Source organism: Molossus molossus, unplaced genomic scaffold (genome assembly GCF_014108415.1).
Source record: "Molossus molossus isolate mMolMol1 unplaced genomic scaffold, mMolMol1.p scaffold_m16_p_18, whole genome shotgun sequence".
In the NCBI taxonomy this organism is placed as follows: domain Eukaryota; kingdom Metazoa; phylum Chordata; class Mammalia; order Chiroptera; family Molossidae; genus Molossus; species Molossus molossus.
The window spans coordinates 39,355,842-39,370,243 of record NW_023425353.1 but is presented as its reverse complement, the minus strand read 5'-3'; the positions used below and the strand labels follow the sequence as shown (position 1 = coordinate 39,370,243).

Sequence of the window (14,402 nt, the reverse complement as noted above, 5' to 3'; positions counted from 1 at the left end):
CTGACGGGGAATTGAACCCACCACCTTTCACTGTATGTGGATGATGCTCCAACCAACTGAATGACACCGGCCGGGGCTGAGCTGTTGTTCTTCATTTAAAATGTGTAGAAGAAGAGTGTTCTATTGCATTTTTATGGAAGTGAGGTAGAGAAGCTTGTCAGAATGTATATCTTAGAGAGAAATACACTGGTCTCAGGTAGTTGTAGCTGTTCCTGGGTTGTATAATACATAGGAGAGAGAACTTCAGTGGGCGTTTCTGGTTTTTTACAGCTAATTTGAAAGTTGTGACTATTAAATTCACACTGAAGAACTTTAGTGACAGATTTATGATGACGATGATGATGATGATGATGAACATTTGACCATGGTCCTTTTCTAGAACTTTACATCTGTAATTTAAGCCTTGTAATAGCACTTTGAAGTAGGCATTAGTTTTCACCCTACTTACTGATGAAATTGAGGCACAAAACTGTTTAACTGCTTTGTTCAATGATAGAAAACGGGTGAGGGAAGGAGTCTGAATTGAGTGCAAGCATTTTAGCCCCAGAGCCTGTTCTCTTAGCCACTATGCTGTGTTTTCTCTGCACCAAACTGCCCAGTGTTGGACAAGTTGAGATGTCAGTATTAGCTTTTGGCTATCAGTTTGCTTATTTATTGCCCCTGGGAAAGACCTTGTCTTTCATGGTCTGGACCTTTTAGTTTGGTCTATTTTTTCATTATGCAAACGTAGTGTATTCTAACTTCGGATTCTCTTTCCTCAGTTTGAAGATCAAAAATTGACTGTGCTTGAAGCTGGCTGTGGGGTTGGGAACTGTTTATTCCCACTTTTAGAAGAAGATCTGAATATATTTGCTTATGCCTGTGATTTTTCTCCAAGAGCAGTTGAATATGTCAAGGTTGGTGCACTATCCGTGTATTATGTTTCTATTTTTTTAGATTTATTTAACCTACCCTTTATACCCCATTTGCCCAATTTCAGTGCTCTCCCTGAAGTTCACTAGCTATGATCATCATAAATGTAGTTTTCCATTCACATACATGTATAATATATATATAGAAAGACAGCTTTATTTAGAAAAGTAGAAAGAAATACCATAATGACACCCATATACTTATACTAAATTTAATGATTACCAGCATTTTACTGCATTTGCTTTATAGACTTTTTAAATTTTTTTGCTGAACTGTTTTAAAGTAAATTACAAACATTTCACTGATAAACATTTTTGCATATATCTTCAATAAGGATTTTCTCTACACATATCTAACAAAAATAACTGTAATTTCTTAGTGTTATTAATACCCAGTTCAGATTTGGATTTCCCCAAATAGTCCCGGGTATCTTTTATAGCAACATTTAATCAAGGACTACATCTTATATTCATTATATACCTTAAATGTCTTTAGCTGAAACATTCCTGCCCTTCACACTGACCAGTTTTTGGAGAACAAGCCATTTTCTGTAATGAGGGCTCACATTCCAAAATGTTTTTTTGTATCATTGTTTAACTTGTTCCTCTTTCCCCTAATTTTGCTGTAAACTAGAAGTTAGATTTAAAACAGGTAAATTACTTTTGGCAAAAATAATAGGTGATGATGTATCTTTCATATTGTACCCTGTCAGGAGGCAATAATGTCTGATAATCTTACTAAAAGTGATGCTAGCTTTGATCACTGAGTTAAGGTAGTAACTACCATATTCCTTCGTTGAACAAATATCTCCCTTTTGCCTTTAGCAAATATGTGGTAGATATTTGGGGAACATGCAGATAATCTAGTTTTCCATCAGCCTTTCACAGAATTAGCATTCATTAGACTTTTTGTTTAATGGTGATATCACATTGTACTGTAACTTGCTTTTGTTATTCTACATTATATCTTGCAGAGTTTTTCATCTTAATACATATATTTCTACCACATTTTAAAACATTTTTTCCTTTTCAATTACAATTAATGTACAACCTGGTGACTAGATATTTATATATGTTATGAAGTGATCATCCCAATAAATCTAGTGCTCATCTAACTTTATTCATAGTTATCAGGATATTATTGACTATATTCCCTATGCTGTACTTTATATCCTGATGATTTTTCTGTAACTGCCAAGTTATACTTCTTATAGTCCCCTCACCATTTTACCCATCCTCCAACTCCCAAGGTCTGCTACATTTTATTTACCTGTTGTAGTATTCCATAGAATGGATATGCCATACTTTAACAATTACTCTGTTGATACTTGTTTAAATTGTTTCTAATTTTCTGCTCTTATTAATAGGGTTGATGTAATCAGCATTGTGCATATGCTCCTGAAACACATGTACACATTTTTCTATGATGAATAATGGAAGAAAGAGTATATACATTTAAATGTTAATAGATAATGCCAAGTTTCCTTCCAGAAACTTAATAGCAATTTATAATTTCACCAATAATATAAGGATACCTTTTTCTCTATGTCCTCAGTACTTGATGTCAGTCTTTTTTTTTTTTTGGTTACTTCTCACCTGAAGATATTTTTCCATTGATTTTTTTTAGGTAGAGTGTAAGGGAACAAGGGAGAGGGGGAGAGAGAAACATCAATGTGAGAGAAACACATCGATTGGTTGCCTCCACAACCCTGACAGGGTTGGGAATTGAACCTCCAACCCAGGTACATGCCCTTGACTGGGAATTGAACCTGTGACCCTTTGGTCCTCAGGCCAGTGCTCTAACCACTGAGCCAAATGGGCCAGGGTGACATCAGTCTTTTTTATATCTCCCAATCTTATGGGCACAATATTATGTCTCCATATTTTAATTTGTTTATTCTTTATAATTAGTGATGTTGAAATCTTTATATAATGTAGATAAACGTTAGTTTTTTATTTTTGTTTATGAGTTCTTGTAATTTACATATAATTATCAAGAGCCTAATGTGTGCCAGTCACTGTTCTGAGTATTGGGATTAAGTAGTGAACAAAATGGACAAAAATAACCCCAACTCATGTAGAGCCTATAGTATGAATTATTCGTTGATAACCTTTGCCCGTTTTTCTGTCATTTTCATTCTTGTTTTTAGTATATATTCTGGATATATTGTTGTATGTGTTGGAAACATTTCTTCTCGTATATTCAGTGTTGTTTTATGGTATTGAAATTAGTCAAATTGATTAATCTGTTCCTTTTGAGATGCTAAGGTATTATGTCTTATTTAGGGATTTCGAGGTTCTTTTTTTAATTTATTTTATTTTATTTTTTTTATCCTCACCCGAGGACATTTTTCCATTTTTTGTACAGATAGAGTGGGAGGGAGAGAGAGGAAGAGAGAGAGAAACATCGACGTGAAAGGGACACATCGAGTGGCTGCTACCCGCACGACCAACCAGGGCCAGGGACAAACTGCAACCGAAGTACGTGCCCTTAGCAGGAACCGAACCCGGGTCTCTCCGGACCGCAGGCCGACGCTCTAACCGCTGAGCCAAACTGGCCAGGGCTTGAGGTTCTCTTTTTTGATCTTTATTGTTGAAAGTATTACAGATATCCCCCCTTTTTTCCTCCATTGATCCCCTCATCCCCACTCCCACTCCCCTCCTGCCTTCCCCACACTATTGTCTGTGTCCATTGGTTATGCATATATACGTATGAGTTCTTTGGTTTATCTCTTCTTGCCCCCCCTCCCCATCTTCCTTCCCTCAGAGGTTTGTCAGTCTGTACCCTACTTCCATGTCTCTGGATCTATTTGGATCATCAGCTTATTTTGTTCATTAATATTCCATAAATAAGTGAGATTATGTAGTACTTGCCTTTCTCTGACTGGTTTATTTCACTTAACATAATACTCTGCAGGTCCCTCCATGTCATCTCAAACGGTAAGAGATCTTTTTTTCTTACAGCTGCATAGTATTCCTCTTTTGTTGTTAATCCTCACCCAGGGATATTTTTCCATTGCCTTTCTAGATAGAATGGGAGGGAGGGAGTGGGAGAGAAACATTAATGTAAGAGAGACACACCGATTGGCTGCCTCCCACATGACCCTGACCAGGGCCGGAGATCGAACTGCAACCCAGATATGCGCCTTTGACTGGGAATTGAACCTGTAACCCTTCGGTCAATGGGCCAGCACTCTAACCACTGAGTGAGCAAAACTGGCCAGGGCATCACCTATGTATTCTTTTTATAATTTTGGTTATTTTGTTTTCTAATTAATCTGAAAAAATTTTGATCATTATTTCTTCAAATACTTCTTCAGCTCTGCTCTCTCTTCTCCTTCTAGGATTCCAATTACATGTATGTTATTGCTATTGTACCACAGCTCTTGGGTGCTGATTTTTTTTAACTATTTCTTCTTTGTATTTTCAGTTTGTATAATTTCTATTATCCCATCATCCCATCATCAAGCTCACTAGGCAATAGGCATTCCTATTGATGAGCCTGTCAGGTACATTCTTTCTGTTAACTACATTTTTGGTTTTCAGCATTTTCAGTTGATTCCTTTTTTATTCTCTCTCTCTGCTTAAATTACCTATCTGATCTTTCACGTCATCCCACCTTTTCAGTAGAGCCTTTAGTGTATTCATCATAGTTATTTCAAATGCCCAAACTTTCGGTTCCAACGTCTGTGTCATGTTTGAGTCTGGTTCTGATGATTGCTTTGTCTCTTCAGACTGTTTCTTTTTTCTTGTGTTTTGGTATGCCTTGAACTTTTTTCTTGAGAGCTAGATATGTTATAGAGGACAGTGGATACTGAGGTAACAAGGATTTGTAATAATCTAGACAGAAGTTGGGCTGTGTTTGATGTCTGTTCCTATAGTTACCTGTGAAGTTTATTGTTGCTATGGGCACCACAGACTTCAAACTCCTCTGGTGACTCTTCTTGGCCTTGGGTTTTCCCTTTGCGTTGTTCCCTATGAAGATCCTGTCTCTTGTGGCTATTCCAGCTGCAGTCATCCACTGTTCATTATTATGGGAGACTTGTTGGTAGGGTTTGAGAGAAGGACTCTTCCCTAATGTTCTAATTCTCAGTTTTGAACTACATACTTGGTCTGTGTCTCAGGGGTGTGGCTTTCTGCTTCCAGGAATAGAGCTTTTCTTTCCCATCCTCCGCCAGCTATGGGAGGTATACACCAGTGTGGCCCTCTATGGTCTTGAGGCCATTCTCCCTGCAGATTAAGACAAGGTCTGGGCAGAGTAAGTTCCCTTCCCCTCGTGGCATTGGTATTCCACCAGTGCCCCAAGGCTGCAGGCCTCAGATCACCTGTCCCCAGCAAATCAAATTTTTCTTTCTTTAAGGAGATGAAAGAGTTTGGCACCAGGAAGACTATGGTCATCTCTGAGAGCCTGGTGATGTTTCTGGCAGAAACCCCAGCTAAAGGGTGGGAACTATTCCTATGGTTTCAGCCCCCGGGAGCTTCACACTGTAACATCCACATTCAGTCTCCAGCAGTTTCTCAGATTTCTGCCTCAGGTAAACCAGTGCTTGGGTCCTATCTTTCCCTGAAGGCATCTTTCTCTCTCCAGATTTTGGGAAGGATGGTTGTTCTTTTTTTTTTTTTTTTTAATCCTCACCCGAGGACATTTTTCCATTTTTTGTTCAGATAGAGCGGGAGGGAGAGAGAGGAAGAGAGAGAGAGAGAGAAACATCGGCGTGAAGGAACACATCGAGTGGCTGCCACCCACACAACCAACCAGGGCTGGGGACAAACTGCAACCGAGGTATGTGCCCTTAGCGGGAACCGAACCCGGGTCTCTCTGGACCGCAGGCCGACGCTCCAACCGCTGAGCCAAACCGGCCAGGGCAGGATGGTTGTTCTTTGACCTCTGTTCTTTGATGGGTTCACAAAAAAAATCATTACTCTGCTTTCTGTCCAGCTCTTTTCCTATTATAAGGATGGGAGCTACATCTTTCCTCCTCTGCACATCCCAGAGCTAAAACTAAGTCCTTTCATTCATCTGAGTAGCCAGTAGTCTTTTAATAAAAATTGATTGTTAGTTGTCCAAACACAATAAGTTGAATGAAAAATCAATTTTACCTTCCTGATAATTGTCACCTTTATTATCAAAAGTACTAAATTTCTCCATATACACGGGTCTGTTTTGGGACTGTTCTTTCTTGGCGTGTATTTGTTCCCATTCTTAAACCATATTATGTTAGTGCTACACTTCGTAAGGGTTTGATGTTCAGTAGTGTACCTTCTCCTTCTCTTAAAAAGTGACTGGCTATTCTTGCCCTGGCCGGTTTGGCTCAGCAGTTAGAGCATCAGCCTGCGGTCCAGAGAGACCCGGGTTCGGTTCCCGCTAAGGGCACATACCTCGGTTGCAGTTTATCTCCGGCCCTGGTTGAGTCGTGTGGGTGGCAACCACTCGATGTGTCCCTTTCACATCGATGTTTCTCTCTCTCTCTTTCTCCCTTCTCCCTCCCTCCCTTCCACTCAATCTGAACAAAAAATGGAAAAAATGTCCTTGGGTGAGGATAAAAAATAAATTAAAAAATTCTTAAAAAGTGAGTGGCTAGTCCAAAAGATTTTCGCTTCCAGATTAGATTTACCTTGTCAAGTTTCTAGACATTTTCTAGGATTCATTTGAGATTGCACTGGATTTGTAAGTGGAATGATAGGTAGAATGGGTATTCATCCAGTAACTTTGTATGTCTCTATTTATTCAGGACCTTACTACATTAAAGAAAAATTTAATATTTTTCTTTATAATGTGCTTATACATGTGTTGAAACCCACCAACTAAAATGTACCAGGAACACACTTGTAGTAAAAAGAAGTTAGGTTTACTTAGCTTGCTGCCGCAAGGGAAAATATCCCCAGAAGAACTGTGGGAGCATCTCAGTAAGGGGAACTGGAAGGACTTCTTGTAGGATTTAGTTTGTAGCAGGTGATTCAAAGGAGGATTAAGGAAGCAGAGGCCAGTTCTGGATTATTATCCCTTTGGAAGTATATGCTTTTAAAATGCTCAGATTTGAATATATGATAGACTGTGTTCTCACCTCAACTAAAAATGATTTGTTTAAATGAAATCATGCCCCTCATAGCAGTATTGAATACTACATGTTTTAATGTGCAAATGATACATTATCAGTTTCATCCACAGCAAAATGATCAGTGATTTCTGTGCAGTAGTGCACAGTAGAAATAGGATCTCCCTTTGAGGTTGTATTCATCTCTTTGTGTAATATGGATGTTGCATTTAAAGTCTTTTATGTTTTTTCCCTCTTTAGCAAAATCCTTTATATGACACAGAGAGATGCAAGGTATTCCAATGCGATCTAACTAAAGATGACCTTCTGGAACACATGCCCCCAGAGTCTGTGGATGTTGTCATGTTGATATTTGTGCTCTCTGCTGTTCACCCTGATAAAATGCACCTTGTCTTACAAAACATTTACAAGGTTAGTGATTTGGAGCCTGCACTTGAGGTGTTGGACATCCCAGTCTTCTTGCTTACCTTCCCTCTGAGGTTCAGGTACTGTATAGATTCAGGAGCCCCCATCCTCACTAGGTAGGCCGTGTAGGCAGCATATGGAAGGGGATTCTCCTGCATAGAAAACATCCACCCTAAACTTTAATCTGTCTGGTGGCCATCACTGCTCTTCAGAGCTTGACCAGCCTCGGAGCAAGGACAGTATTTACCCAGAATCTGTGGAGTCCTGCTGTAAAGTGAAAGGAAGTGTGGTTCAGTGGTCAGGAGCACACAGTTGGGAAGTGCCTAGAGTCAAAATATGGCTTCCCTATTTGTATAAGTTCCTTTACTTCTCTGAGCCTGGGTTTTAGTATCTGTACAAATGTTGAGGTAATAGTTCCTAGATCTTGGGATTTGGGTGAAAATATATGAGATATGTATAGAGTGCTTAGCGCAATGTCTAGAACATGTTCAGTGCTCTTTAAAAGTCCACTGTTATTGTTGTTAATGCCATTATTGCTGTTCAAATGGGGGAGAATCCAAAGTGCTGTGGTCTCCAGCAGGCCGAGATAGTACTCGGGAAGTAAAGCTTCACTTGTAAGTCATGCAACTCAAGATAAGCCACCTTATCTCCCTTCCCTGGGCCTCACTTTCCTTGTCTATAAAGTAGGGGTGTCTCTCACAGAGTTATCACGAGATGCAGATGAGATCATGTATGACGGTACTTTGTAAACTATAGTAGAAGCCCTTTATCTATGCAAACAATTGGGAATGATGTTGATTAATTTAAAAATCAAGACATAAAAATGGTAAGTTCTTATCCTAAACATTTTTTTATTACTTAAAATATATTAATATTCATTTATCATTCTTTAGATGTAGGGCCAAGGCCTTTTCTTTGAATTTGGGGCCATTTATCATCTTTCTTATATGAACCACACATAAAATAGAGTTTTGGTTTCTTTAACAGTGGAACAAGAACTTAAAAGCAATTGGAAAGGAATACAGGGCAGATTCTTTTGTATTCTTACCCAGACTTTCACAGTTGCTTCTGCTACACCTAATTAAATAGCAATTTGTTCAGTGCTTCTTTATCAGATCTTCCCAAAGTATTCAGTGTATTTTTCATAGAAAATCAAAATGCTTTCTATTCACATTTATATTGCACTGTTTAAATACTCATATGTAATTATAAATCCAGCACAAGCAAGTCTGGGAACAAGCTCAAGTGACCAGTGGTAGTCCTGTAGCTCACCTGAGGCGCACTGAAGTACAGGTGGGCGTGATCTAAAGCCTGTAGGCCTCACCTATTCGAGGGTCATGGGCTCCAGTGTGCTCTACAAAGGGAGAGGAATGCATTCTGCAAGCTGAAAAGGTAGAGGTTAGGTAAGAGAGCATCTGTGTATTTAGTGTTATACATTAAAATTTAACCCTAATTTTGACGCTAAGTGGATTGAGCGTCGTCCCATGGACTGAGAGGTCCAGGTTCGATTCCTGGTCAGGGCACATGCCCTGGTTTCCAGCTTGATCCCCAGTAGGAGGCGTGCAGGAGGCAGCCTATTGATGTTTCTCTGTCACATCAATGCTTCTGTCTCTCCCTTCCTCTTTCTCTAAAAAATCTAATAAAAACACTAAAAAAAATTTAACCCTGATTTTAATTGTTTTAAAAGAGTAGTGAGAGAGATATTTAAGAACACCGGAAACCTGTTAGGGAATACTTATTCTCACTTAAAACAATATTTAAAAAAATATTCAGATATTGCCACCTTGGTTTTAGCTCTCTGAGGTTTTTTGTAAAGTTTTTTTCTCCTTAACGTCTCCTTTCCCTGCCCCTGGTATCTAAGGTGAGAACCCAGCATATACCAATAAATGGGCAGGGAACTTAAGCTGGGTAAAGAGGGAAGAGAAAGCAGCAGGAAAGAGATGGTAGGGTCACCTGATTTGAAGGTCCAAGTGAGGGTGAAGGATTATTAAAGATGGAGGGAGAACTGGAGGGGCTGAACAGATGGTGGGCGTGGTCAGAGAGTGACCTGGATGACCCTGAGAGTATGGAGGGGTTATATTTTTTGTTGACAAGACTAGGCCATTACCATGGGAGTGAGTGGTTTAAGTAGGGCAGCAGACAAGATCTTTGGAAGAGAAACTCAAATCATTAAGAAGCCAGCATATTTGGAAGGATAATCCACATGTATATTGAAATTGACCAGAATTAAGAATGGAATAGTTTTGAGAATAACAGAGTAAACCAGAAGACACATTTGTCATGAAATAAAGGGACATGGCCGTGGCACTAACAGATGACAGTCACAGAGTGGGATAGTGGGTGACATAATCTGATGACAGGCGATTCAGAACTGGAGGGGTTAGGGAGGAGAAAGGAGAATGCACAGAAAGTAGCAATGAGGAGCAAGGGAGGAAACCAGCTAGGTCTCCAAGCCCAGTGGCACAAGGGCACTGGCAGAAAACATGGCCATGACTTGAGAGGTTGCAGGGAAAACAGTGTCATCAGGGGACAGTCAGGTTTCTGTGAGCACAAGAGTGAAGGGGGCATTTAGAAGAGGTTGTGGATACCAGTGATTTCACTGATGAGGTTTCAGGTGTTAGGGAGTAGTTAGGACAGAATAGGGAATATCAGGAACTTTGTGGGGATGAGGGTGCCCACTACCAATGCTTCTATTCATCATTATACGGAGGTACTAGTCTGCTCAGAAAGACAAGGAAAGGTTTGAGGATGAGAAAGAAACAAAACTTACTATTTTCAGATAATTGTCTAATTAGAAAATATTAAAAGAATTACAAAAGCTGTTTTAAGGTAGATCTAATTACTCCAGGATGTTAACACCAGAAAATTTAAAAACCACATAATTTTAAACTGAAAGAAAACCTTAAAGTTGAATTCCTTCAATTTTGGAATAGAATGGTGCCACCACCTTGCCTTGAATCCTCAGGCGGTCACTTCACGCTGAGCCTAGTTGCTGTGAAGTGGGTTTCATAGACCTGACCTACCCGCTTCTCGGAGTCACTGGGAGAACGGAAGACCCCAGTGCCGAGAAATGCCTGGTGAACTACACAGTGCGTGATCAAAGGAAGCATTAGTGTCATCATCATTATTTCACAGATGAGAAAACACAGAGGGATGAAATTACTTGCTCAAGGTCATTCAGCTAGTTAATGGAAGGCCTGCGATATGTACTGAGACTCCACGTTCCTGAGTGGGTGCTCTTCCCACTGTCCCACGCAGCATTCCCTTCTGAAGTGAAGAACAAGTCTTCCTCATATGAGCTACATTTTTTCAGAATTTTTCCCTCTCAATTCACATTTTAAAACTTAGCATTTTTGACCAAGGTAAGAATATTTTTATCCAAGAGACTTCTCACTGACAGTATTTAAAGTGCATGCTAGTGTTGATAAGCATTTACTAAATGAGAGAATCTGCTAGCACACTGGAAAGTAATGTGGACAATGTTTTATATTCTATTCAGAAAGAAGAAATACATCAAACTACATCAAATATCTATTATAATAGGTAGTATGTGTCATCTGTCCTAAAACATCTTGTTGGTGTGATGGGTCAGAATAAGAGTTAATAAGCTTAGTGCCCACCCCACTCCCCCCTTTTTTTTTTAATCCTTACCTGAGGACATTTTTCCATTTTTTTATTCAGATAGAGTGGGAGGGAGGGAGAGAGAGAGAGAAACATTGACATGAAAGGGACACATCAAGTGGCTGCCACCCGCACGACCCAACCAGGGCCGGGGACAAACTGCAACGGAAGTACATGCCCCTTAGCGGGAACCAAACCCAGGTCTCTCTGGACCGCAGGCCGACGCTCTAACCACTGAGCCAAACCGGCCAGGGCAGATTAGTGCCCCCTTTGAAGTCCACTCTAATTTGGTAATATTAGCAGTTTGAAAGAATTTTCACATAAAAAGTGTCAATGTGTATTACTTCCTTTTTATCCTGAAAACCATTTGCTTTGTCAAATAGGGGCAGTTATAACCACTTCCTGCTGATCTTACCTTCCAATTTTTGAGACATCTTTGTGACACCTCTCTCTGAAAGGCTTTGGTGAGGGAATCCCTCTTGGGCCTGACATCGAACCCTTCCCTACGCACTGCAGTGGCTGACCACTCTTCACATCAAGAAGTGCAGTGCAGTGTGGGAAGAAAACTCAGTTACTGTCCCCCTCATAGCCCCTCTTTCCTTGTGAGTAGTGTCAGTGGAATGGTAATGACCACACACATGCGCCCCCCCCCACCCAAGGGCCAACAGATATTTCTAATTCTAGAGTATGATACCTTTTGACTCCCCCACTTGGTAGCTGATGTGTGATCGTAGGCAAATCACTTACCTTTTATGATGTCAGTTTCCTCATCTCACATGAGGATAATAAGCACACTCCTTCCTTCCTCTGAATTGGATGAAGATCCAATGAGAGTGTCTGGTACGCTGTGCAGTGCTAGGCATGTGTCGGTTATTAGCATGGTGGGCAAGCTGTACGTAACTAGCACAGTGAAATCAGAGCTGAGACTCAGAATGAGGGAAGCCAGCTAAATCAGTAAAAAGCCAAAATGACATGTTTTTTTTAAAAGACAGTTAACTACAGGGTCATGTACTAGGCGATGGCTAATAAAATGTTGGAAGAACATGCTTTAATGAGGATAAGACAGTTTCATTGAATATCTTTGACATTTTAATTGTACAACACTGGACCTTTTAGAGTGCTCTTATAATGCTCAAGGAGTATCCCTTTGTGGGCATACTGCCAAGTCTGACTGTACCTTTGATTAGCAGCAGACCCTTTTCCCTTCATATTATGGGGATTTTAGTCTGACCTCTTTCACAATTATCATAAGTGTAAGTTAATTCAATCTCCGAATTAATCAGATTTTATTTTATAGTAAGCTTTATGTGACTCGGTTCCCCAGAGTTATATGCAGCCTGCTTTTGCTTTGTAGGTATTAAAACCAGGCAAAAGTGTCTTGTTTCGCGACTATGGGCTATATGATCACGCCATGCTTAGGTTTAAAGCCGGCAGCAAACTTGGAGAAAACTTTTATGTTAGACAAGATGGAACCAGATCGTATTTTTTTACTGATGGTAAGATTAATGGAATGTCTTTCTTTGTGTTTACTGATTGCTTTATCAAACTGTATCTGGTTGGGGATGGGGATGACTGTACTCAGCATACATGCACCTTACCCTGGAACAAGCTCTCTGACACGTGCACTTACCAGCACCTGGGACAACTAGCACAGCCCCTGGCCGGGCAGAGTTCACGGGCCGCCTCTGGTGACGTGTCTAGTTAGCCTGGGTTAACGGACAGCCTCTGACATGCCATGCGGATACCCCACCAGGATCTGTGCTGGAAAAGGGAGGGCAGCTCAGGATCTTCCTCAGTTTGTTCAGTAGGAAATAAAGGAAGCCCTGGCTGGTTTGGCCCAGCTATTAGAGTATTGGTCCGGGCACTGAAGGTAACAGATTTGATTCTGGTCAAGGGTGTGTACCTGAGTTGCAGGTTTGATCCAGTCAGGGTCATGTGGGAGGCAGCCAATCGATGTGTCTCACATCAATGGTTCTCTCCCTCCCTCCTTTCCATTCTCTCTAAAAATCAATGGAAAAATATCATCGGGTGAGGATTAACAAATAAATAAAGGAACTAGGACAGTGTACTGCCTTGTGAGTACTCTCCCAGGTCATGAAGGAACATTTTTCTATAAAAGTGATTAGATCTGTATTTAAATGTACAAATTTACTACAGAGGGGTCCCTAAAAAGTCTTTTTTTTTTTTTTTTTATGAAAAACATTTGAACAATAAACATTATTTTAGTCTTTTAGGCATTTTGAACATGAACATGAATTTTAAACCTACTTAATAATCTGAACCATAAGATAATTACCTTCTTAAGCTGTGTTTTTTACAAACATTTGTATTTCTTGAGATAAAATATACTTTTGGAGTCTAAAAAATGAGTGATTACCATTCAAACTGCAAAATCATAAAAATTGTCCGGTGAAAATTAAAAAATTGTTTCAATGTTTCTGATTCATGAAATTTGATTAAACCAGTTGTAAATCATTGAGAAGCTGCAGTAATATCTGTCAAGTGCTCAGAGCAGTCTTTGGAGTCATGCTCTTAGCGAGTCTTTACTTTTGCTACGTAGCCATTTATTTTGTTTGTTTCATCTAACATGTAGAGATGTGTTATTTGAGTTACATTTTCCTTGGGGTATATCACCAGATGACTTCTTTCCCCACAGTGGTCACAGGTTTTCCTCCTTCATGTTGGCATAGATGAGGTGCTTGGTGTAAACTAACTGAGCATATGCAGGCTTTGTATGAATACAGCCAGTTTGGAATTCTGTTTCCTTTTACTTAGACTTTTGCATTTGGGGACTCATAATAGGGCAAGGTGGGCACCGTCCAGGTTGTCCTTAAACTATTCTGATTACATTTTTAGTTGGGGGTTTCTATTTGTGTGTAAGATGATGAGAAGTAGGAGTGTGTTCCTTTCCAAAACAAAACCTTTAAATTTTAGCATTAAAGTTTTCATTTCATTAAAAGAATACATGTCTCAGCCCTCCAGCCTTCCTCCTTACCCACTGCAAAGCAAATCAAATAGTATCTAACTGAGCATTGTTGATCTGCTTGTCTTGCAGAATTCCTGGCTCAGCTCTTTGTGGACACAGGTTATGAAGAAGTGGTAAATGAGTATGTATTTCGTGAGACGGTGAACAAAAAAGAAGGTCTGTGTGTGCCAAGAGTTTTCCTTCAGAGCAAATTCCAAAAGTCTCCAAAGAACCCAACGCCTGTGACCCTGGGCCTGGGTCACAGGTCCTGACCTTTCTCAGGGTTGACTTTTATGCCTCCCCTTGAAGAGGAATGTTTAAAGTCACTTTCTATTTTGTATATTTTTATATTTTAACTTTTTAAATGAGTATATATAATTTTTGTATTAAAAAGTTGTATGTGTGTGTATGTGTTATAGAAATGCAAAAGCAAATAAATTGCAA

The 14,402-nt window shown here is 39.8% G+C and overlaps 1 protein-coding gene across 2 annotated transcripts in view; it reads left to right on the top strand.

Moving 5' to 3' along the window:
- METTL6 (methyltransferase like 6) overlaps window positions 1-14,402 on the top strand; it is a 15,870-nt gene extending 1,468 nt beyond the window's left edge. For both annotated transcript variants that reach the window (XM_036266564.1, XM_036266565.1), the window contains exons 3-6: window positions 762-896; window positions 7,208-7,378; window positions 12,348-12,489; window positions 14,049-14,402. In XM_036266564.1, coding sequence (XP_036122457.1) covers window positions 762-896; window positions 7,208-7,378; window positions 12,348-12,489; window positions 14,049-14,230 — 630 coding nt within the window. In that variant the 3' untranslated portion in view covers window positions 14,231-14,402. The remainder of the gene's footprint in view (window positions 1-761; window positions 897-7,207; window positions 7,379-12,347; window positions 12,490-14,048) is intronic.